The sequence below is a fragment of the Pelophylax lessonae genome, assembly GCF_965119305.1.
Source record: "Pelophylax lessonae genome assembly, chromosome: 1".
In the NCBI taxonomy this organism is placed as follows: Eukaryota; Metazoa; Chordata; class Amphibia; order Anura; family Ranidae; genus Pelophylax; species Pelophylax lessonae.
Window position 1 is genome coordinate 806,167,473 of NC_138768.1, and position 27,136 is coordinate 806,194,608.

The window sequence follows — 27,136 nt, forward strand, 5'->3', positions numbered from 1 at the left end:
TGGGCAATATTGGCACCCAGCGACCAATAAAAATGAAGGAGCCCCTGTTGCTCAGTCCAACCAGCCTATTGACTGAGTCTTCAGAGACCGAACAAGCGCAAAGGCTCACCCCACAATGTCCAGTCCAGGCGGGTTCAAAAGCCAGTCTCAGAATAGCTGCAAAATGAAGGAGAATCCTCTAGGTAGCACTATAGAGAAAAGTCTTGACAACTGCCATAAAAATCACAGGTTAGTCTTTAAAACAACAGAGCTGAAAAAAGACCTTGATCCTCCTAGGACACCAGCAAAAACTGAGGCATGTTGGTCAGGAGGGGTTATCCTGGTCTGCCCAGTTTGTTGTTTGCCAGTGCCAATTCTTCTTCTGTAGGTGGCAGTATAACTTGAAGGTTTAGGACTTACTGTGTCCCTCAATAGACGAGAAGGAAAATAATATTATGGCTATAAATGTTATGTATTTAATGATGTAGCTTAGTGAATTGAACCAAATAAATTTCAGCATGCCATCATAGTCAGTATAGCTCACTGCATGCTGGGACTTTCAGTATAGCTCACTGCATGCTGGGACTTTTAGTTCATAAGTACCGAAAGAGCTGATTAATAGCCATACCTGGGCACCAATGTGAGATCTGACCTGGTAATGTTTTCTGTACACACTCTATGGTACTTTTGGTTGGATAACAGGTAATTCACCACCATTATGGGATGAAGCACACAAATATAGAAAAGGTTTGGCCCTAATGCTCTTTTAAAGGGAGAGTGCTAATCACTTAGCCACTATTTGTCCCAATTATTATTGTATGTACAAACCCAATTCCAAAAAAGTTGGGACACTGTACAAATTGTGAATAAAAACAGAATGCTATAATGTGGAAGTTTCAAATTTCAATATTTTATTCAGAATACAAAATAAATGACATATGAAATGTTTAAACTGAGAAAATATATCATTTTAACGGAAAAATAAGTTGATTTTAAATTTCATGGCATCAACACATCTCAAAAAAGTTGTGACAAGGCCATATTTACCACTGTGTGGCATCCCCTCTTCTTTTTTTAACAGTCTGCAAACGTCTGGGGACTGAGGAGACAAGTTGCTCAAGTTTAGGAATAGGAATGTTGTCCCATTCTTGTCTATTACAGTCTTCTAGTTGCTCAATAGTGATGTCGCAAACATAAAATTCGCCGTTCGCGAACGGGAACATCGGCGAATGTTCGCGAACCGGCGAACATTGCGAACCGCCATAGACTTTAATAGGCAGGCGAATTTTAAAACCCACAGGGACTCTTTCTGGCCACAATAGTGATGGAAAAGTTGTTTCAAGGGGACAAACACCTGGACTGTGGCATGCCGGAGGGGGATCCATGGCAAAACTCCCATGGAAAATTACGTAGTTGACGCAGAGTCGGGTTTTATTCCATAAAGGGCATAAATCACCTAACATTCCTAAATTGTTTGGAATAACGTGCTTTAAAACATCCAGTGTGTGTATACGATCAGGTATGATGTTGTATCGATCAGGTAGTGTAAGGGTTACGCCCGCTTCACAGTGACAGACCAAACTCCCCGTTTAACGCACCGCAAACAACCGCAAACAGACCAGAACCGACCAAAATGGGACAGGAACTGGGCTTTAAGGGTTAGGGTTAGGTTTAGTGTTAGGGGCTAGGGTTAGGGTTACGGTGAGATACTTAGGGTTAGAGTTAGTAACCCTACCCCAACGCCTCTAACCCTAACCGTCTAACCCTAAGCACTAAAAATAACCCTAACCCTAGCCCTAACCCTAATTCTAATTTTTTTTCTGGTTCTGGACATGCTACAGAGCTGAAACTTCACAGGTACACTTTTTTGACCACCAGACACTGAATCACACAAAAAAAGTTCTTAAAAATTGTAATTTTTTGTTAGAGAGCCAATTATTGGAAAAATTAAAAAAAAAATAAAAATAAAAAAATTCTTTGGATTTAGCATCTGGGGGGTCTAAAAAGTGTACCTGTGAAGTTTCAGCTCTGTAGCATGTCCAGAACAAGAAAAAAATACGAATTAGGGTTAGGGCTAGGGCTAGGGTTAGGGTTATTTTTATGGCTAGGGTTAGGGTTAGAGGGTTAGGGTTAGGTTTAGTGTTAGGGGCTAGGGTTAGGTTTACAGTGAGATACTTAGAGTTAGTAGCCCTACCCCTACCCCTACCCCTCTAACTCTAACCCTCTAACCCTAAGCACTAAAAATAACCCTAACCTTAGCCCTGACCCTAACCCTAGCCCTAACCCTAATTCAATTTTTTTTCTGGTTCTGGACATGCTACAGAGCTGAAACTTCACAGGTACACTTTGTAGACCCCCCCCCCCCCCAGACACTAAATCACACAAAAAAAGTTATTAAAAATTGTCCTTTTTGATAGAGAGCCAATGATTGGAAAAATTAAAAAAAAATAAAAATAAAAAATTTCTTTGGATTTAGCATCTGGGGGGGGGGGTCTAAAAAGGGTACCTGTGAAGTTTCAGCTCTGTAGCATGTCCGGAACCAGAAAAAATTACGAATTAGGGTTAGGGCTAGGGTTAGGCTTAGGGCTAGGGTTAGGGCTATTTTTATGGCTAGGCTTAGAGGGTTAGGGTTAAGGTTAGAGGGTTAGGGTTATGGTTAGAGGGTTAGGTTTAGTGTTAGGGGCTAGGGTTACGGTTACGGTGAGATACTTAGGGTTAGAGTTAGTAGCCCTACCCCTCTAACTCTAACCCTAAGCACTAAAAATAACCCTAACCTTAGCCCTGACCCTAACCCTAGCCCTAACCCTAGCCCTAACCCTAATTCTATTTTTTTTCTGGTTCTGGACATGCTACAGAGCTGAAACTTCACAGGTACACTTTTTAGACCCCCCAGACAATAAATCCAAAGAATTTTTTTTTTTTTTTTAAGTTTTGCAATAATTGGCTCTCTATCAAAAATGACAATTTTTAAGAACTTTTTTGTGCGATTTAGTGTCTAGGGGGTCTAAAAAGTGTACCTGTGAAGTTTCAGCTCTGTAGCATGTCCAGAACCAGAAAAAAAGATAATTTTTCAGTAGAGCAGGGATGGTGGGAACCCCTTTTACACCTATATGATCTTTTTTTCTGGTTCTGGACATGCTACAGAGCTGAAACTTCACAGGTACGCTTTTTAGACCCCCCAGACAATAAATACAAAGACATTTTTTTTTTAATTTTTTTTTTTTTTTTTTTAATTTTTCCAATAATTGTCTCTCTATCAAAAATGACAATTTTTAAGAACTTTTTTGTGTGATTTAGTGTCTAGGGGGTCTAAAAAGTGTACCTGTGAAGAGTGTACCTGTGAAGTTTCAGCTCTGTAGCATGTCCAGAACGAGAAAAAAAAGATCATTTTTCAGTAGAGCAGGGATGGTGGGAACCCCTTTTACACCTATATGATCTTTTTTTTTCTGGTTCTGGACATGCTACAGAGCTGAAACTTCACAGGTACGCTTTTTAGACCCCCCCCCCCCCAGACACTAATCCAAAAAAAGTCATGCCTGCCACCGTATATATCAGTGGTGGGTGGGCAGTGGCACTGCAGTGGGCACAGTACACTCTGTGGACCTGACAGTCACTGGCACCCAGGCAACTGCAATTATAAAAAAAATATATATATTTTTACTTTGCAAGCTGCTGTGCCACCGTATATATATATCAGTGGTGGGTGGGCACGCAGTGGCACTACAGTGGGCACAGTACACTCTGTAGACCTGACAGTCACTGGCAGCCCAGGCAACTGCAATAATAAAAAATATTTTTTTTTTCAATTTGCAACAAGATGCTGTGCCACCGTATATATATCAGTGGTGGGCAGTGCACTGCAGTGGGTACAGTACGCTCTGTGGACCTGAAAAAACCGCCGCTGTGGAGATCGAGCTCCGTCGTAACGTCACTTCCGGGTATAGGGCTCCTCCTACGCGTTACGTCACGTGACTTCCTCAGGAAGTCACGTGACCTCGTGACGTAACGCGTAGGAGGAGCCCTATACCCGGAAGTGACGTTACAACGGAGCTCGATCTCCACAGCGGCGGTTTTTTCAATATATGCTGAGTTTATTTCATCTAAATGTAAGTGCAATACTATATACTTTTAATAAAAAGCTTGATATACTGCACCATGAGAAATCTCTGTCTCTGAGGCACTATAACACCGGATAAGGAGGATGGGAGTAAGAAAACGAATCGAACAAACACCCATAAGGAGCCCAACAAGTCTGTTCCATAGAGGATTCAAGGATCCGGAGTGAGGCAAACAGAGCTCACTGAACAGTCTGAATAGATACCAAAGGCAACACTTTCTTGCCTACAAGGCGAGAGGCTAGAGCACATAGAGGTGATACACAGGTGAAGGAGAACACAGTCACTCGATTTAACCCTTGAAGCACAGTCACAAAGAAGAGGATTATTCACAATTTCTTTTGAGATTCACTTTGTGGACTATTCATTACTTACTTTAAGGATCGCAACAGAGTTGCTCACAGATTGTTTTTTCAACACCCACTAATTATAACAAGCATGCAGCACTCTATCTGAGCACCTATATTTTATTCACTTTTTTAATTGGATTGAAGATTGATACTGTGTTTTATAGATATTTTTCATATATCTGTATAGATTTCAACACAAGTACAAACAGGAAGAATTGTAATATTTTATTGATTGATATACACATTTCTGCGATCAGCACTACACACCTGCACTTTCATTTTTATTTATATGTACACAGATATCTAGCACATCAAGCACTTTCAAAATTAAGATATTTGCACAATACACCCACTTATTTAAAAGAAATCTATAAGAGTTAACCCTTGAAGCGCACCACTACCCCCATATCAATATATATATATATATATATATATATATATATATATATATATATATATATATATATATATATATATATATATATATATATATATATAAATTACACAAATACCAGCCCTTAGAAAGGCTTTTTGGGGTGCTGTCAGGATGCTGTCCTTACAGCATATATATAAAAAGAAAAAACTCAATTACCAGCCCTTAAAAGGGCTTTTGGGGACACATATATATATATATATATATATAAATTACACAAATACCAGCCCTTAGAAGGGCTTTTTGGGGTGCTGTCAGGATGCTGTCCTTACAGCAGTAGTGGACCAAGAACACTGACTAGCAAGACCAGGAACACTGACTAACAACTGTCCCTAGCTATTAACAGCAGCAGCAGCAGCTCTCCCTGCTCTCATTAACGCACACTGCTTCAGAATGATCTAAGATGGATGCTGCCCTTGCTTATTTATAGGAGGTGGGAGGGTGTGGGAGGGAGGTATGCTGATTGGCTGGAAATGTGCCTGCTGACTGTGAAGTTCAGGGCCAAAGTTTGCCTCAATGATGTATTATAGGGGGCGGACCGAACATTGCATATGTTCGCCCGCATCGGCGAACGCGAACATGCTAAGTTCGCCGGGAACTGTCCGCCGGCGAACAGTTCGGTACACCTCTATTGCTCAAATGCCTTAGGTCTTCTTTGTCACATCTTCCTCTTTATGATGCGCCAAATGTTTTCTATGGGTGAAAGATCTGGACTGCAGGCTGGCCATTTCAGTACCCGGATCCTTCTTCTAAGCAGCCATGATGTTGTAATTGATGCAGTATGTGGCCTGGCATTGTCATGTTGGAAAATGCAAGGTCTTCCCTGCAAGAGACAACGTCTGGATGGGAGCATATGTTGTTCTAGAACTTGGATATAGCTTTCAGCATTGATGGTGCCTTTCCAGATGTGTAAGCTGCCCATGCCACACGCACTCATGCAACCCCATACCATCAGAGATGCAGGCTTCTGAACTGAGCGCTGATAACAACTTGGGTTGTCCTTGTCCTCTTTAGTCCGGATGACACGGCATCCCAGTTTTCCAAAAAGAACTTCAAATTTTCTGACCACAGAATCATTTTCCACTTTGCCACAGTCCACTTTAAATAAACCTTGGCCCAGAGAAAACACCTGCGCTTCTGGATCATGTATAGATATAGCTTCTTTTTTGGCCTATAGAGTTTTAACCGGCAACGGCGAATGGCACGGTGGATTGTGTTCACCGATAATGTTTTCCTGGATGTATTCCTGAGCCCATGTTGTGATTTCCATTACAGTAGCATTCCTATATGTGATGCAGTGCCGTCTAAGGGCCCGAAGATCACGGGCATCCAGTATTGTTTTCCGGCCTTGACCCTTACGCACAGAGATTGTTCCAGATTCTCTGAATCTTTGGATGATATTATGCACTGTAGATGATGATAATTTCAAACTCTGCAATTTTTCTCTGAGAAACTCCTTTCTGATATTTTTTGCCGCAGCATTGGGGGAATTGGTGATTCTCTCTCTGCCCATCTTGACTTCTAAGAGACACTGCCACTCTGAGAGGCTCTTTTTATACCCAATCATGTTGCCAATTGACCTAATAAGCTTCAAATTGGTCCTCTAGCTGTTCCTTATATGTACATTTAACTTTTCCAGCCTCTTATTGCTACCTGTCCCAACTTTTTTGGAATGTGTAGCTCTCATGAAATCCAAAATGAGCCAATATTTGGCATGACATTTCAAAATGTCTCACTTTCAACATTTGGTATATTATCTATATTATATTGTGAGTTTATGAGATTTGTAAATTAGTCCATTCCTTTTTTACTCACAATTTGTACAGTGTCCCAACTTTTTTGGAATTGGGTTTGTAATTTTTATAGTGTGTAATCCAGGCTCAAGGTCAGCTCTCCTGTTTGGTAGAAAGAAGCCTCCATGCTGCACTCAGCTCTGTCTGTATTAATAAATAGATGCTATTTATGGAGCCTGTGGCTTTTTATGATGAACCTTTTGTCCTATTTTCTTTGCTTGGAAGGGAGAGAGAATGTGAACAAAGGATTATTGTAGACTCCAAATATAGATAACCTCTTCCTGCTTTAGTACATTTATTTCTGAAGTGTCATTGTCTTATTTACTGTTTATTCAGTGCCACCATCATGCTACTTTCTGGCCATGCAAACCCAGTTGATTTTTTTACTTTAATGCTTTGTGCAACATTATAATTCCCTGGGTGTTTTGCGGTGGTTTTATATACTAATATTAGAGCAGTTTCAAAAACTACGCTATTAGGCAGCTCTTTGGGCCACTCGGGGGCTGCACTTTTTCTCCCCTATATGTAGTAAGTTGACCATCACTGGTGTATACCTACGTGGGTAACTCAGTCACCATTTTCCAGTCACCATGATGTCATGTAGTGTGTCAAGGGAACTGTAAAACTTTTTGAGACCACCCTGTTTTAATCTACATATTCCAGTCACCGGTATTTTTCTGCTGTAGTATCCAAAATTGAAAACTAAACTCCTGCTACCAATCCTTATTCCATGCTACCAATCGTTATTCCACCAGCATATTTTAAAACAATGATGTTGAATTACATCTGGCAGGGGAAAAAATCTAGAGTGCAATATGTGGCTCTCAGTAGAGTAAAATCACAGGGGGGGTTAGCAGCACCAGACATTAAAAGATATTACACCGCAGTTATAATTTCACATATGATAGAGTGGACAAAAATAAATTCAGACAAAAGATAGGTTAAGATCAAAACTAAAAAGGAATATCATGTCAGGGTTGCAGCCGACCCATGCCCAGATCCTGACTGAGAAACAAATGATACAACAAATAGATGGGTGTACTGGCGCTCCCAAGACTGATGACAATAGGCACTTTGAAATCACTAATCTTGAATAGTCACAGTGATCAATGTCAGATTTATTTAAAATCACTTAAAAACAATGAAAACGGTGGAAGCCACTGTAGATAGCAGGGAGCCTCCAACAGTGAGGCAATACCTTGAGGATGGACCCAGGGATTGGGTGGAGCCGCTCCTAGTAAGGAGAAGACGCCACGGTGCTGCTGAACATCCTTGCGGCCGGATCGAGCTACGGGGGTCAAGTCCCTCCCCCCTCCTCCTCCTTCTCTTCCTGCCCCTAGGGGCTCCCATCCTCACGGCATTCACACCTGGACAGGCCTCTCCACCCGATCCCTGGGTCCATCCTCAAGGTATTGCCTCACTGCTGGAGGCTCCCTGCTATCTACAGTGGCTTCCACCGTTTTCATTGTTTTTAAGTGATTTTAAATAAATCTGACATTGATCACTGTGACTATTCAAGATTAGTGATTTCAAAGTGCCTATTGTCATCAGTCTTGGGAGCGCCTGTACACCCATCTATTTGTTGTATCATATTACCCACAGGGCATATCTTACCCCGGTTAGTTTAGCTAGATTTGACCGCTCCAAGTCGCCCACTTGCCCCAATTGTCTTTTATCCCCTGGTACCTTCGGACCTCTTATGTGGCATTGCCCATGCATCCAGGGGTTCTGTATGCAGGTGATTAAATTTCTCCATGATCGCATGGGTTCCCCGGTGTCATTGGATCCCAAGATATATCTACTGGGGATATTCCCAGATGAGGTTATAGACAAGCACACGACCAGATTCTTGCATGAGACCCTTTTTGCTGCTAGTAAGTTGTTAGCCCGTACCTAGATTCAGTCGTCCCCTCCTACCATATTTGCCTGGAAGGCCGATATTAATCCACTCTTCCCTACAAGAAGGTGATATTTGCTGACAGAGGATGTCCGAAACGTTATCACAAAATCTGGGACAGGTGGCTGGAGGCCTCCGCCACTTGTTCTCCTTAAAACCCTGTTGAGTAGTGGGTTTCATCGTTCATGTTGAGCTGTACGGACTGCCCCCACTCCAACCTGCTGGTCCTGCATTACTATGCATTTTGTGTATCTCTCCTTCCTATTCTTATTTGCGTATTACTTTTGCATATTGTATGACCGCTGATATGGTCTTGCCATGCCACTTTGTATTTTTATACGTGCTATTTCCTGTGTATAATTGTTTCTCTCCAGTTGCATGTGTTCTTGCACCTTTTTTTTTTTGCTTGTACTGTACGTACAATAAAGTTTTGTTTGTTTAAAAAAAAAAAAAAAAAAGGAATATTTGGATTCCACCAAAATATAGGGAGATACATGAAGACAATAAATACAAAAATATGTGCAGCGCTAGAAGAAAAAAATTCCCAACAAAATAAATTGTCCAATCGCAGGAAACATTCCACAAGTAACGTAAACAATTGATGGTGAGAAAAAAGTCCAATATATAATGGTGCAAATCATATATAAGTGCAGCAAATCCCGTCACCAGTGAAGGTAGAAATATATTGCGCTCACCAGATGGATGGGACCCCAAAACACCTTATAGTGTAGGAGTCAAACAGGCTTAAAAATGATGGAGTGTCCCCACAGATTTTTCACTGATTCCAACGGCAACCATGCAAATCTCCGGTAGATGGAATAATTCAGAGATTCCCCTTCCACATGGTGGGTGGTAAAACCGAAAAAAATGGAGGGACATATAGCGTAATATTGCTAAAATCAATTTAATATCAATAAAGCTGATACACTTACAGACATCCGTGAAAGACAGGCATATAAGATGTAAAACAGCTGGGCTGACCAAGTCCTCTTTACATGTTTCGGCATAAATGCCTTTTTCAAAAGATAAAGTCAGCAGGTAGCCAGTGTTCATATATATATAGAGGTAGAATTAATTGGGTACACCTGTAGGAAGTAGGCGGTGGACTGCATGGAAACCGGAAGTAAAACCGGCGTGCGTTCCAAGCCTCACTATGGTATAGCGCCAAAAATGAAGTCTATTAAATCATAAGGGGAAACAGGAAGTGATGAAATGCCTGGAGGGGATGGCATTAGCCATCGTACACCCCAAGCCTCTTTCTGAATTGTAAGACAGGAAGTGCTGACATCACATCCGGGAATAGGCGGAAGTGATGTCAGCGTCAAAACATCGAGGGGGGACGGCATTTAACCATCATCAACCCCAAGCCTCCATCTGAAGTGTAAGACCGGATATGCCGACATCACATCCGGGATTGGGCGGAAGCGATGTCAGCACGGCAAGGCGGACCGCTTTACCGGAAGTTGGAGCATATCAATGCACCAGGTCAACAAAACAGAAATGGAGACAGCTCAGATTGGCCGATTCAGCGAGTAGTGAATATCGCCAATAAGAGAACAAAAAAAGGGGGAGAATAAAAAGATGACGTTATAGTTAAACAGCGCCAACAAAAAAGGGGAGAGGAAAAAATCGGTTTAGTTATCTAAACCATAATATATCAACATAGTGGGCTCATTTATTGAGAAACCAGTATATTGAAAAAAACAAAAATGTCAATTGTCCACAGTTGAAGGGACATAATAACAAATTTTGTCTATATACAGTCCATAGTCTATCTCCATATTAGGTGACCCTTAATACAGGATATCTATAACAAAAAATATTTTTATTACATAACTACATGATGTATACAGCCAAAAGACAAATATAATAAAAGTATTTTAAAAAAATATCGTGAATAAAAATAATAAAATCACATAAAAGAACGAATGAGGATAAAGGGAACATATAAGGCTAAAGATAGCCAGAAAGGCAGATGGGAGTGGGATATTTAGTACGCTAAGCTGTGTTTATAAAGGCGTTTATATCCCACTCTATATTCAACCCAAAAGGATGGTAGGACTTCAAAGTATAGATCCAGTATGTCTCTCTCCTGGAGACACATCACGAATTTTTGAGCCACCCCTCCAGGGAGGTACATACTGGTCTATGACCTGAAATAAAGTGCCAGTGGGATCTTTATGGTGATAAAGAAGGTAATGTTTACCTACAGTATGCTTATCCTTGCCTGTGAGAATGCTCGTAATATGTTCATTAACACGCACATTAAAGGACCTTATAGTGCGTCCCACGTACTGCTTTTTACAGGGGCACGTTAACAAATAAACAATATGAGTAGTTATGCAAGTGGCGAAAAATTTGATATGGTAAAGACTCCCTGTGACAGAAGATTGAAAGGATGTAAATTTCCTTCTTTTATCACAATTAAATTTGCACACTCTGCACTTCCGGCAGGGAAAAAAACCAATAAGATCAGCAAAAAATGTTTTTGGTTTAATTGGTTCATCCGGTACATTGGGAGCTAATTGTCCTCTTAATGCAGGTGCACCTCTGAAAGTGACCGAGGGTCGTACAGGTAAAACGGTACCCAAAATGGGGTCATTTCTAAGTACATCCCAATGTTTGGATATAATTCTCTTGATGGAATTATGCTGAATAGAAAAATTGGTAAAAAAGGACCATTTAGCAAAATCAGACTGGTTTTTTGTTTTATTTCTATTTTTAGACCCAGAAAGTAATTGTGCTCTATCAATCTGGGTTACTTCCCTTATAGTGGACTCAAGAGCATCAGAATTATAACCCTTAACTAAGAACCTATCCTTTAGCAGCTGGGCTTGTTGGAGGAATTCATGTTCATGAGTACAATTCCTCCTAAGTCTGATGAATTGACTCTTAGGTATTCCACCCAACCAAGCCTTGTGATGACAGCTGTCAACAGGCAGGTACGAGTTACGGTCTGTGTCCTTGAAAAAAGTACTGGTGACAAACTGATTGTCCACTATGGAAATATTGAGGTCTAGGAAATGGATATTAGTGGAACTATATTCAAAAGACAAATGAATACCTCTCGTGTTATCATTCAAGAATGACATGAATGTCTCGAGAGATGAGGTGTCCCCTTTCCACAGGAGGAGGATGTCGTCTATATAACGCACCCAGAGAACCAGCTCGGGTGCGTCATAAGGAAAGACGACATCCTCCTCCCATTTGGCCATAAAGAGGTTGGCCAAACTAGGGGCGAACTTCGCCCCCATGGCCACACCCCTTTGTTGTAAAAAGTATTGGTGATTGAACCAAAAGTAATTCCTCCCGGTGGCAAATATCAACAGATCTAGAATGAAATCTCGATGTGAAGGAGAGATAGATTTATCTGTCTTTAAGAAATGGTCAACAGCATTTAAACCCTGATCATGAGGGATACAAGTATTGAGAGGTGACATCTGCTGTCACCATCAGATGTTCACCTTCTAACTTGATATTTTTCAGCCTGTTGATAACATCACAGGTATCCTTAATGAAGGAAGGAGTTTCAATAACCAGCGGTTGTAGATAGAAATCGATGTATTTGCCAATGTGTGATGTAATAGAATTGATGCCGCTAATAATAGGGCGACCAGGAGGATTTACCGGGTTTTTATGTACTTTCGGTAAATAGTACATGACTGGAATGCGAGGGGCTGTGGGAACCAAAAAAGACCTTTCTTTCTTGTTTATTAAGTTCCTTTCATAGCCTTTCTCCACCAGTCTCACCAATTCCTTCTTAAAAGAAGTAGTAGGGTTATTTTGTATTTTAATATAGGTGTCCTGATCGCCTAGGATTCTACCCATTTCATCATAGTAGTCCTGTTTATCAAGGACGACGATACCGCCGCCCTTGTCTGCAGGGCGCACTATGAGGTCTTTCTGTTCACACAGAGATTTTAGACCCTTTTTCAGTTGAGGCTGTATATAGGGTTTCTTAACAGCTAACTCAGCCAGATCTTTAAACACCAAATCTTTAAACACCGCCACTGATGGAGCAACCGGACCAGGGGGGTTAAATAAAGATGGATTTGATAATCCGGAATGTTTAATAGAAGAGGTATATTCATGTGGTACTTCTGTTCTGGGTTTTGACAGAATGTACCTTTGTACATTTATTTTGCGTACATATTTGTGGACATCGATAAATGTACTAAATTTGTTAATGGGTTTGGGTGGAGCGAACTTCAAACCTCTATCCAAGGTGTATAGCTCATCAGGACTGAGTTCCACCTTGCTAAGGTTGAAGATACCGGATCCAATCAAGTTTTTATTCTTTTTTCTTTGGATCCGCCACCCCCCTCTGGTACCTCGCTTGGATCCGCACCCCTTTTTCCCTTGTTGTGTTGCCGGGGAAAATCCCATTCATGACTGGGTCCTGGGCGTGGCTGGTTATAATTAAAGGGTGAACTATTTTGATGGTCATACTCCTCATCGTATGAACGAGACTGATCATCATGTCTAGGTTGTTGCCTCAAAGGAGAAAACCTATTCTGTGTGTTCACATTATATGGTTTAGCATATGTTTGTTGAGGGTAAGGTCTAAATGGAGGGGGAGAGAAATGTCTTTGATAATTCTCATTATGAGACCACTGTCCCCTAGGGGAATTCACTGGATGAGGAGGATACCAGTTATTCTTAACAGGGCCTCTTTCATGTGGTGTTTGTGGTGGATGGTTACCCTTCCAATTCTGATTTTTTGGATTTTTTCCTTTTTTATGGGGGGGACCCTTGTTTTTTGGCTTCTTTTGTGTTTTGGGTGGAAGAGAAGTTTGAACAGAGGTAGCCCCAGGAGCATTAGGAATCACATGGTCCGTCTGATTGCCATCATTAGGATCACTATTCAGTAGATTCCTTTGCCATTGAAAGACAGTACGGTTATCATAATCGGACATGTCTCTCATAAACTTTTTTTGTTTCTTAGTTTTTTGTTCCCTTTCCTCTTTCTCTAAATACTTTTGAAGATTTTCAGAGAGAGTTTTGTACTCAGCTGTGGTGTTAAAAGGGGTAACTTTTTCTTTTAACTCTTTAATCTCCCTGTCTAGGGAGGTTAATTTGGTACGTTTAATCTCAACAAGATGCCGTAATAACTGTAAACCAGCATTATTGAAATAATCGGACCAAGCCTCTAAGGCTGTATCGTCTGATTGGGGGGGATACCTCCCATCTCAGGCTTCTTGGAACCATTGATTTAGAGATATAATATTCTAAAAACGCAATGTCCCATTCAGAATGTAATTCTGACACCATAAGATTTTTAAGTCTTAAAAACAAACCGCCAACCTCAGTATCGGATTTGGTGGAGATAAAAACTCCATCAGTAATTACAGTTCTATTAGCTCTGTATTCAAAAACATCCATTGCTGGCATGTTCAAATCAAGAGCGATAAAAAACTATATGTAAGTGACACAAAGAAAAAACTATGTGTACATAAGTGAATTAACACATATGTGAAAGAAAGCAGCAATAACACAGGTCAAAAATGTGTACAAACAGAAAAAAATAGAGATTATTGCGCTAACTTAAAAAATGTAAGCAGCTGACATCAATCACTGAACTAAGGAGGGTGATAAATCAATAAATACAAAAATATGTGCAGCGCTAGAAGAAAAAAATTCCCAACAAAATAAATCGTCCAATCGCAGGAAACATTCCACAAGTAGCGTAAACAATTGATGGTGAGAAAAAAGTCCAATATATAATGGTGCAAATCATATATAAGTGCAGCAAATCCCGTCACCAGTGAAGGTAGAAATATATTGCGCTCACCAGATGGATGGGACCCCAAAACACCTTATAGTGTAGGAGTCAAACAGGCTTAAAAATGATGGAGTGTCCCCACAGATTTTTCACCGATTCCAACGGCAACCATGCAAATCTCCGGTAGATGGAATAATTCAGAGATTCCCCTTCCACATGGTGGGTGGTAAAACCGAAAAAAATGGAGGGACATATAGCGTAATATTGCTAAAATCAATTTAATATCAATAAAGCTGATACACTTACAGACATCCGTGAAAGACTTTTTGAATATAGTTCCACTAATATCCATTTCCTAGACCTCAATATTTCCATAGTGGACAATCAGTTTGTCACCAGTACTTTTTTCAAGGACACAGACCGTAACTCGTACCTGCCTGTTGACAGCTGTCATCACAAGGCTTGGTTGGGTGGAATACCTAAGAGTCAATTCATCAGACTTAGGAGGAATTGTACTCATGAACATGAATTCCTCCAACAAGCCCAGCTGCTAAAGGATAGGTTCTTAGTTAAGGGTTATAATTCTGATGCTCTTGAGTCCACTATAAGGGAAGTAACCCAGATTGATAGAGCACAATTACTTTCTGGGTCTAAAAATAGAAATAAAACAAAAAACCAGTCTGATTTTGCTAAATGGTCCTTTTTTACCAATTTTTCTATTCAGCATAATTCCATCAAGAGAATTATATCCAAACATTGGGATGTACTTAGAAATGACCCCATTTTGGGTACCGTTTTACCTGTACGACCCTCGGTCACTTTCAGAGGTGCACCTGCATTAAGAGGACAATTAGCTCCCAATGTACCGGATGAACCAATTAAACCAAAAAAATTTTTTGCTGATCTTATTGGTTTTTTTCCCTGCCGGAAGTGCAGAGTGTGCGAATATAATTGTGATAAAAGAAGGAAATTTACATCCTTTCAATCTTCTGTCACAGGGAGTCTTTACCATATCAAATTTTTCGCCACTTGCATAACTACTCATATTGTTTATTTGTTAACGTGCCCCTGTAAAAAGCAGTACGTGGGACGCACTATAAGGTCCTTTAATGTGCGTGTTAATGAACATATTACGAGCATTCTCACAGGCAAGGATAAGCATACTGTAGGTAAACATTACCTTCTTTATCACCATAAAGATCCCACTGGCACTTTATTTCAGGTCATAGACCAGTATGTACCTCCCTGGAGGGGTGGCTCAAAAATTCGTGGTGTCTCCAGGAGAGAGACATACTGGATCTATACTTTGAAGTCCTACCATCCTTTTGGGTTGAATATAGAGTGGGATATAAACGCCTTTATAAACACAGCTTAGCGTACTAAATATCCCACTCCCATCTGCCTTTCTGGCTATCTTTAGCCTTATATGTTCCCTTTATCCTCATTCGTTCTTTTATGTGATTTTATTATTTTTATTCACGATATTTTTTTAAAATACTTTTATTATATTTGTCTTTTGGCTGTATACATCATGTAGTTATGTAATAAAAATATTTTTTGTTATAGATATCCTGTATTAAGGGTCACCTAATATGGAGATAGACTATGGACTGTATATAGACAAAATTTGTTATTATGTCCCTTCAACTGTGGACAATTGACATTTTTGTTTTTTTCAATATACTGGTTTCTCAATAAATGAGCCCACTATGTTGATATATTATGGTTTAGATAACTAAACCGATTTTTTCCTCTCCCCTTTTTTGTTGGCGCTGTTTAACTATAACGTCATCTTTTTATTCTCCCCCTTTTTTTGTTCTCTTATTGGCGATATTCACTACTCGCTGAATCGGCCAATCTGAGCTGTCTCCATTTCTGTTTTGTTGACCTGGTGCATTGATATGCTCCAACTTCCGGTAAAGCGGTCCGCCTTGCCGTGCTGACATCGCTTCCGCCCAATCCCGGATGTGATGTCGGCATATCCGGTCTTACACTTCAGATGGAGGCTTGGGGTTGATGATGGTTAAATGCCGTCCCCCCTCGATGTTTTGACGCTGACATCACTTCCGCCTATTCCCGGATGTGATGTCAGCACTTCCTGTCTTACAATTCAGAAAGAGGCTTGGGGTGTACGATGGCTAATGCCATCCCCTCCAGGCATTTCATCACTTCCTGTTTCCCCTTATGATTTAATAGACTTCATTTTTGGCGCTATACCATAGTGAGGCTTGGAACGCACGCCGGTTTTACTTCCGGTTTCCATGCAGTCCACCGCCTACTTCCTACAGGTGTACCCAATTAATTCTACCTCTATATATATATGAACACTGGCTACCTGCTGACTTTATCTTTTGAAAAAGGCATTTATGCCGAAACATGTAAAGAGGACTTGGTCAGCCCAGCTGTTTTACATCTTATATGCCTGTCTTTCACGGATGTCTGTAAGTGTATCAGCTTTATTGATATTAAATTGATTTTAGCAATATTACGCTATATGTCCCTCCATTTTTTTCGGTTTTACCACCCACCATGTGGAAGGGGAATCTCTGAATTATTCCATCTACCGGAGATTTGCATGGTTGCCGTTGGAATCGGTGAAAAATCTGTGGGGACACTCCATCATTTTTAAGCCTGTTTGACTCCTACACTATAAGGTGTTTTGGGGTCCCATCCATCTGGTGAGCGCAATATATTTCTACCTTCACTGGTGACGGGATTTGCTGCACTTATATATGATTTGCACCATTATATATTGGACTTTTTTCTCACCATCAATTGTTTACGTTACTTGTGGAATGTTTCCTGCGATTGGACAATTTATTTTGTTGGGAATTTTTTTCTTCTAGCGCTGCACATATTTTTGTATTTATTGATTTATCACCCTCCTTAGTTCAGTGATTGATGTCAGCTGCTTACATTTTTTAAGTTAGCGCAATAATCTCTATTTTTTTCTGTTTGGATACATGAAGACACACACAAAATGACTAGAATTGTATACAAGACCTAGGATACGATTCACAGACAATTTAATTGGGAATACAATTCTCCTCTAATACCATAAGAAGGCACAAAATATTTTGCACCAGGAAATGAGAAACAATTTGGGAATTGGGTAAAAAATACACAGTTAAAAGATATAATATACAGTGGAAAAATTAGGCCATATCACAAACTCAACACTAGAGGAGGAAATATGATTTTGAATGAATGGTTAAAACATTTTGTGAGATCTCTGCCTCAACCCATTAGATCTGAGAAAGTTAGTGGAAAAGCTCTGTAACCCTTTAACAAAAATAAAACATTGTATATCTCAGCTATACAAGATGATAACTGAGAAGGCGGGCCTGAGGAAACCTCCATTCATTGTAATCTGGGAAAAAGAGATAGGATTATGTTTAAAAGAGCATGAAGTGAATGTTATACTGAGAGCCGTACATTTCTCTGCAATACATGTGAACACCATTGAAATTAACTATTAATGTCTGTCGAGATGGTATATAACGCCGGGGAAAGTGCATAAATATCAGCCAGGGAAATCTGAACTGTTCTGGAGGGGGCACAATGCTCTATATTTGGTGGGACTGCGCTAAGATCGGGGAATACTGGTCAAAAGTACAACCGCTCATTAGAGAAATTACAGGAACGAGCATCACAGATGACCATTGGGTATGTCTATTCCACAAAACGGATAAACCCCCTAAGTACAGAGACATGATAGTCCCAAATCTGCTAAATGCAGAAAAGGGGGCAATACCAAAAAAATGGTTAGATATAGAAAGCCCTACCCTCAGGGATTGGTGTCGCAGAATCATATATATATAGATATAGATATAGATATATATGTACGTGGAGTATTTGGGCAGTAGAGAGGAGGAACAAGCAGATCGCTTTTCAAACAAATGGAGAAAATGGATAGATTTAAAAAAAATAAAGAAAAAAAATATATAGAAATATGGGTGGATTAGGTGGGAAATTGTAGATTGTAGATTTAAGAGTCTGGTTGATATAAATGTAGACATGAAGAAAGGACACTATAAAAGATAAAGGTAAAATGGGGAAAAATAGTAAGGGGGGGGGGAGTGTGTATATGAGTAGCGAGATAAGGTGGAAATAGGTTGCTATTTAATTATGCGGAATATTTTATATTGTTTTCATATATTGAATTGAAAATTAATATAAAAAAAAAAATAAACTCCAAGCAGATAGCTCATTACAGAGTTGAAATGCATGTGACCTGTCTAACCAGCTATGGGCTTTATAATTATGTGTAGACAGTCATGTGTTTTAGGCCCACTTATCAGACAGGACAGCCAGGTCCCCGACCTCTGCAGCCTAAAGTGCAGTTAAACAGTATAGCCTGGTCCAGAACCCACCTCAGCCTGTGATTGGACAGTAAGAAATCATTTCTGCAGCACACAGTTGATACCATTCCTATACTTTTCCCTCTTGTTTACTACTGTATATTTCACTGACAGAACTGTGCAAAGAAATACTGCCCTGATTGGCCCAGTAGGTGCTGCCATGCAAAGGGACTACAGGAAGCGGATAGCAAGAACTTGGGTACTTATACTATATTGTTAGTGAACACATAAATGGATTAAATAGTTGTTTTTCATACCTGCTTGGAATCTAAACATAGAAATGTCTCGTCAGAAAAAGATGAACTGGTCCAAGAGTCTACCCTATTTTTTTTTTTAATGTATATATGTTTTTAGCTTTACATGTTCACATACATGTTAATTTAACTTTGGACCTCATTCACTCAGATGTATATGAATTCCGTGTGAAGAGTCATCTTTGTTCATTTGCAAGCAGGCAGTCCCATTCATGTCTATTGGGATGCAGTGGCTGCACAGAAGCAGATGCAGGTCCCAATTTGTCACCTGTGTGGGTGCATGTCCCCGAACGCACAGACATGCACCTGAAGCTATCAAATTGGGACTGCCAGCAAGAGGATTCAAGAAATGCCCATAAAAGTACGCCCGTGTGAATGAATGAGGCCTTAAATGAATTGCATCAGTTCTTGTAATCATCCACTTGCATGATTCAAATTGTAAAAAACCTTTGTCAGTGTGTGTTTATAATGTAAAAAATAAAATGTACATGAAAAAAGGAGAATACTAAAAATAATTGAATTAATTTCTGCAGTCAGTATGATAAATGTGTCTGATGAATTGTGTTGCTCTCTGTAGGATCGGCCAGTCAGAAGGGGACAGTGATGGGCATTCTGCGCAGTCTGGGCTGTCTAGCCAGAGCAGTGGGACCCATCTTGGCAGCCACATGTGAGTGTCCTTTCTCTCTAATTATGATGGAATGATTAGATTAGGGCTCTGCCTATGTGTCCGGCAGAATTCCCTGCTGTTTGTTATGTCAGTAACGCTTTAGGCGTGTCACTGCTGGAGATGGTCCAGGAACACACAGAGTTCAATGAGAATACAAATCAGGAAACAGTCTGTGAGGTCCCCAAAGACTCTTCACACACTGATTTGTGTACAATAAATGATGCACACCACACCCTGTTGTTAAAATACACATCTTATGTGATCTACAGAAAATGTAATTCACTTTATACTATTCACATAGATATTACAAAGAAAAACAATATTCATATCTAAAATCAGAGTAAAGTCCGACATCCTGGAATGCTTGCTTATTTCAGGTAAGGGACACAAGATATTAAAGCTGAACCCAACACAGGAATTTTATGCTATATATATATATATATATATATATATATATATATATATATATATATATATACTCGAGTATAAGCCGACCCGAGTATAAGCTGAGGCCCCTACTTTTACCACAAAAAGATGGGAAAAATCATTGACTCGAGTATAAGCTGAGAATGCAGGGCGGCGGGCATGGTACAGGAGAATGCAGGGTGACTGGCATGGTGCAGGAGAATGCAGGGTACTGGCATGGTGCAGGAGAATGCAGGGTACTGGCATGGTACAGGAGAATGCAGGGTACTGGCATGGTACAAGAGGATCCGGGGTTGTGGGCATACTACAGGAGATGCAGTGCTGTGGGCATGGTGCAGGTGGACCATGCCCGCAGCACTGCATCCCTTGTAGTGTGCCCGCAGCCCTGCATAATGGCAGGTAGTGAAGCTGTTTCACTTACCTGTTCCACGCTGACACGTCATTGCGCATGCGCCGCTGCCGCTCGTATAATTTCGGCTATTCCCAGCCTCTCCCGAGCGGCGGCGGCGCGTGCACGGTGACATGTATGCGACGGGCGGCACCATTTTTAAAGCTTAAGCCCGTCGGAGCGGCCAGGGAATTTTTTTTTTTTCTTGACTCGAGTATAAGCCGAGGGGGACGTTTTTTAGCACAAAAAAAGTGCTGAAAAACTCGGCTTATACTCGAGTATAAGTAAATATAAATATGTATACTTTATAAGTAAAACTATAGGCAAAACTTTTTTTTTTTTTTTAATTTGGATAGAGTAAAGGGAGGGTTATAACCCCTGTCAGATTTTTCTTTGCTATCTGTGTCCCCTTGCGGATCTTTTCCTTAACTTCCTGTCTTATAGCCAAACAGGAAGTTAGAGGAAATCCCTGCAAATGATGGTAATTCCTTGGGGACCCCCAGGTCGCCAGAACTAGTGTCCCCATCGGAAGATTTTTTTTTCTGGGAACAACCCAAAGCTCATAAGTTTACATACCCTGGCAGAAACTATGATTTCCTGGCCATTTTACAGAGAATATGAATGATAACGCAAAAACTTTTCTTTCACTCATGGTTAGTGTTTGGCTGAAGCCATTTATTATCAATCAACTGTGTTTACGCTTTTTTAAATCATAATGACAACAGAAACTACCCAAATGACCTTGATCAAAAGTTTACATACCCTTGTGATTTTGGCCTGATAATATGCACACAAGTTGACAAAAGGGGTTTGAATGGCTATTAAAGGTAACTATCCTCACCTGTGATCTGTTTGCTTCTAATTGGTGTGTGTGTGTATAAAAGGTCAATACGTTTCTGGACTCCTGACAGACCCTTCCATCTTTCATCCAGTGCTGCACTGACGTGTCTGGATTCTCAGTCAGGCTACGTTCACATCTTGGCGTTGCTAATTACAGGCGTTTTTTAGTCGTTTTTATGGGCGTTTTTGCAGGCGTTTTACAGGCGTTTTTACAGGCGTTTTTTGTGCAGGCGTTTTTAGATTGAATAGATACCAATGGAAAACGCCTGTAATCTGCCCAAAAAGAAGTTCATGTACTTTTTTGAGCGTTGGGCGTTTTGCTAACAGCAACAAAACGCTCAGATGTGAACAGGGGCCATTGAAATGAATAGGATTTGTCTTGTTGGGAGTTTTGAGAGCTGATCCTAGAGCAGAAAAACTCCCCAAAAACGCCCCAAAACGCCTACATGTGAACGGAGCCTCATGGGGAAAGCAAAAGAATTGTCAAAGGATCTGCGGGAAAAGGTAGTTGAACTGTATAAAACAGGAAAGGGATATAAAAAGAGATATCCAAGGAATGGAGAATGCCAATCAACAGTGTTCAAACTCTAATCAAGAAGTGGAAAATGAGGGGTTCTGTTGAAACCAAACCACGGTCAGGTAGACCAACTAAAATTTCAGCCACAGCTGCCAGGAAAATTGTTCGGGATGCAAAGAAAAACCCACAAAAAACTTCAGGTAAAATGCAGGACTCTGAAAACATGTGGTGTGGCTGTTTCAAGATGCACAATAAGGAGGCACTTGAACAAAGATGGGCTGCATGGTCGAGTCGCCAGAAGAAAGCCATTACTACGCAAATGCCACAAAGTATCCCACTTACAATACACCAGGCAGCACTGAGACAAGCCTCGAACCTTCTGGCACAAAGTCATTTGGAGTGATAAGACCAAAATTTAGCTATTTGGCCACAACCATAAACGCTACATTTGGAGAGGAGTCAACAAGGCCTATGATGAAAGGTACACCATTCCTACTGTGAAACACGGAGGTGGATCGCTGATGTTTTGGGGATGTGTGAGCTACAAATCACAGGAAGTTTGGTCAAAATTGATGGCAAGATGAATGCAGTGTTATCAAAAATACGGGAGGAAAATTTGCATTCATCAACCCAGAAGCTACGCATGGGACGTACTTGGACATTCCAACATGACAATGATCCTAAACACAAGGCCAAGTCGACTGTCACGTACCTGGTCCTGAAGCCGAAATGCCGAGAGGGCTCTCCTTGCGGCTGAGTGCTTGGTGTCCCTGAAGGTGGTAACAGGAAGCACGAAGCCCAAAGTAGCAGGGATTGCCAGCTGTGCCCCAGATGAGGGTTGATGGTAGGAATATATCTCTGCAGGTGAACACCAGAGGAGGTGAGCACTAGGACCCAGGAGTGCTGTGGTAGTTGCAGACTGCACACGGCTGGAAGTAGTTTGTAATGGAGAGTGCAGCTGGCAGGATCAACAGGTAAGTACTGGAAGCAGGTTCTGCAGGCTGGGTACAGCAGGTGGGCACCAAGGCAGATCACAGCAGACAAGGCACAGCCAAAGGCGTAGTCGGGGACAGAAGCAGAGGTCAGTAAGCCAGAGGTCAGCAGATCAGATAGCAGAGTCGTGGTTAGGCAAGCCGGGGTCATACACAGGGCAGATGACAAGAGAAGATCCGTGAACAATCCGAGGTCAGAGCTGGGAGCGAGACAAGAGGAATCCAAGAACAAGCCGGGTTGTCAACAGGTGATCAGAAGCAGCAACAAACACAGGAAGCAGGAAACAGGAAGCTGAAGACCAGTCAGCAATGTTCATGTGCCACAGATATCCTTTTAAAGGCCAGAGGGTGCTGGGATTGGACATCCACTTTGTGGGCCAGCACGCACACGTCTTCGTCCTAGCGGACGTGCGTTTGCAATACGTGCGTGCGTATTCATGCGGCTAGTTCCCTGACATCGACCTGTCATTGTCTACAGCAGAATAAAGTGAAGGGTCTGGAGTGGCCATCTCAGTCTCCTGACCTCAATATCATTGAGCCACTCTGGGGAGATCTCAAACGTGCAGTTCATGTAAGACAGATCAAGAATTTACAGGAATTGGAGGCTTTTTGCCAGGAAGAATGGGCAGCTTTACCATCTGAGAAGATAAAGAGCCTCATCCACAAATACCACAAAATACTTCAAGATGTCATTGATGTTAAAGGGGGCAATACACGGTATTAAGAACTGGGGTATGTAAACTATTGATCAGGGTCATTTGGGTAGTTTCTGTTTGTCATTATGATTTAAAAAGAGTAAACACAGTTGATTGGTAATAAATGGCTTCAGCCAAACACTAACCATGAGTGAAAGAAAAGTTTTTGTGTTATCATTCATATTCTCGGAAAAATGGCCAAGAAATCATAAATTTTGCCAGGGTATGTAAACTTATGAGCACAACTGTATATATTGTTCTTATATTATATGGTATGTCTCCATTTTTTGGAGCTTTTTAATCTATATCCAATAAAATAAAATAATATTTTTATATGTACAGTTGTGATTCAGTAGCACCTGGCGGGGGAGTTTCAACACCTATAAAGTCCAGTTTTGCCCTTTCCATTGTTTTCTGATCTATATCTTGGAATGTGGTGTTGATAGGATTGGCCCTGCAATTTCGTTCCCAATATCTTTGTGTTACATTGCATAGTTCCCTTGGAAGTGAGGAGCCCTCTGTCCTCCTCCTTATCCTGTTCTTTAAGACTGGTGGCTTTTGTTTCCTGTATTCCCCTTGCCACCGGTCTTGTACATTCCCTCCTGTAGTTCTCAGTAGAGTGAGCTCTTGATGTAGAGGGTGTACACCATAATCTCAGACTCCCAGTTAATCTCAGACAGGGCTAATGTGCAAATGTTATCACTATCTCAGAGTTCTTATTAAAGGCAAAGGGTAAACACCACAACCAGGAAACTAGAATAATGTTGCAATGGCAGCCCCCGTTTTTCTCTCAGTAAGGGGCCTGTTAGAAGACGCAAATTGGCGTTCGCACATGCGCAAACTATCTTCAGAGTTATTCCAGGGCTAATGCGCATTTGCCAATGCGCATGCATGTTCGCAATATGCGTGACCCTACGCACGTATGCATGCGCACGTTCTGACCTGGACGTTTTGGCGCCAAAGAAGGCCTATTTAAAGGCAGCTGGTGCATTTGCATTTTACTGTCTTATCTTCAGCTTCTCCATGTTCCTGAACCTTCGTCCTGTTGATTCCTGTCTGACTCCTGTTGACCCTTGGCTCGTCCCTGACTTCGGTTGTTTGCTGCCTGTCCTGACCCCGACTCGTTTGACTATTCTTTTGGATCCTCCTTGTCTGCTCATCTGCCTTCGGACCTTGACCAGTTCTCTCCTGGTGGGGCGACCCTGGGGACCGACCTGGTATTCACCCGCAGCCAAATCCATCCTCACCATCAGAGGCTCTGGTGAAAACCGGTCCAAGCTCTGCCCACTGGCAATCGGTAGGCCAACCTCTACACGACAGACTCCCACCTGCTTTCATAACATGGTCATTAGGATCTATGCGTGTGATTATAGATACAATTTTTTTTTTTATAGCGTTAATCAGGCGCATTGTTATGCGTTAGTGTGTGTTGATATGCATTTTGGCACACGTTTTCAATGTGTTCTTGGATTTATAATTTGGAGTGCATATGGATACCAGTCATTGAACAGGGTTTGCGAGTACCTGTTTGCCAGCACATCAAAACATTTAGCACTGCTGTTGACTTGCACATTAAAACACACACACAAAAAACAGGCCTGTCATTTTCCAAAATGCACTGTAGTAGTGCCTTAACTTGTATTGTGGGGAAGTTGGTCATTGTGTGCACGTGTGAAAAATGCATGTCAATAAGGTCACGTTCACACATTCGCATTTTTAACATGGGCATTGGAACTTGCTAAAACACACGTGTCATCAAAGGTAATGTTATATATAAAGCCTGTTCACATCTGTGTGCTGCTTTTAAAAATCGCTCAGGTCTGGGGGTTCTTTTTTTTTTTTTTTCGTCCGCTTTCATGCATTTTGAGGCCCATATAAGTCAACTGTAACACATGAAAGCATGTGTGATGCCCCTAGTAACAAGCCCAAAATAGTTTTAGACAATATAAAAATTAGAAATGTGTAAGGAAAAAAAAAAAGCAAATTATGCAAAACACTCAATAAATAACATGTTAATGCATGAGAATGGAAAGGTGTGTAAAAAGTTTACTTTAAGCAGTGTGTCTTGTCCGGTATGTATCTTTGATTGATTTTATTTTCCTTACAGTGTACTGGGTGGCCGGTGCTGAGTTCTGCTTCACAGTCTGTTCACTATCCTTCGTGTTACCGCTGCTGTTTTTGCTGAGGGTGACATCACACGGAAAGGAGGAGTGACATCACACGGAAAGGAGGAGTGACCTCACACGGAAAGGAGCAGTTATAGGACCCAGTGGGGACAACCAAAGGCTTCGCACCTATGTAACCTGGACATTTAATACCTTCTTTTTTTTTTCTTTTTCATACTTTAATGCCAAGTTCAGTCTGATGATGTTACAGTCCAGTCTGGACTATTTTACTGTTTGTATTCTGCTTAAATTATTCTAATTGGGTATTTTGCCTGTATCAGGCCATCAGTCTGAATAGACCCTACCCAGCACATTGCCTTATACTTTTAGGCCTTTTTTTAGGCAAAAAAAAAAATACTAGATGCGCCTAAACACCTGTAAAATGCGTCTAAACTCGAGACACGTTTAGGTGCGTCTAGTGTTTGAGAGTTAATGCATTCCCATGGGCAGAATAAAAATATTCTTGCAAATGGAATCCATTGCTGCTCAAATGCTTGGCAGACCTAAATGCATGTGTAAGACGCCGCATTTTTTAAGCAGCTTTTCTCTTGCCAGGAGAAAAGGCGTTAAGAGGGGCTAAACATACACCCTGTGTGCATGAGGCCTAAATGACAAACAGGGCTTCTTTTTTTTTTATTATTGTAAGAACAAAGGAACTCTTTCCTGAGACACTCCTAGACAGAGACAGTTATTTCTGAATATGTCAGGTGCCTGGCTGTCATACGGATTCTCTGGCTCTACTACTGAAGTAAAACAAACGGTTTACTCTGAAGTTGCTAGTCCATGTACTTGTTCCAGGTCAGTGACTCACAAGGGCCAATGTAACAGCTAGGCAACTAACACTGGTAAAAGGAAATCAGCAATGGCAGCTAACATATTTACTTTAGGAAAGGACCAGAGTCAAAAAAGATTCCAGAAGCCACCTCCTTTTCTCTGCTCCAGCTGTTAGTGATTGATCCCAGGGTGGTAGAGGAGAAGATAGGCAGTGACCAGAGAAATCTCATTGGGCTAGACTTTTATATGGATAGATGGCTCAAATCTTGGTCAGTTCAGCAGGGCCCAGTCAAGATTCGATCCATGTATGGTCAGACTGGTTGTACTGAAGTCGATCCATTCTTCAACTTCAGTACACCTGGTCCAGCTGACTTTTGGCATCTGATTTCTGCTGGTGGCTATAGCAGCTAGCAGTAATCATTGTGTTCTACAAGCAGGGAAGGCTCCTGCTTCCCACTGGCAGAACACACTACCGCTGCGGGAGGGATTTAGTGTTCAGTCAGTGTTGATGAGGGAATCTAGCGAATTTCCTAAAATATTTGATAGTGTTTCACAGAATGCACTGTTACTGACAGAACCATTCATAACTGTACATAGCCATGCACAGGTCTGATCTAAGCACTAATGACGGAGCAGATAGCCATGTAGGGTGACTACAGCACTTCCCATCATCAGAAGCACACAATATTGCACACAGAGCCTGTCCAACATGTTGAGAAATCACAGGGCCCATGGGTGCTAGTTTTATTAATCTTGTGTTCCAGAAGC

At 41.1% G+C, this 27,136-nt stretch overlaps 1 protein-coding gene across 2 annotated transcripts in view; it reads left to right on the forward strand.

Moving 5' to 3' along the window:
• MFSD10 (major facilitator superfamily domain containing 10) overlaps positions 1 to 25,912 on the forward strand; it is a 131,851-nt gene extending 105,939 nt beyond the window's left edge. For both annotated transcript variants that reach the window (XM_082259556.1, XM_082259557.1), the window contains exons 12-13: positions 19,482 to 19,571; positions 25,537 to 25,912. In XM_082259556.1, the coding sequence (XP_082115682.1) occupies positions 19,482 to 19,571; positions 25,537 to 25,643 (197 nt within the window). In that variant the 3' untranslated portion in view covers positions 25,644 to 25,912. The remainder of the gene's footprint in view (positions 1 to 19,481; positions 19,572 to 25,536) is intronic.
• The last annotated feature ends 1,224 nt before the right edge of the window (positions 25,913 to 27,136 follow it).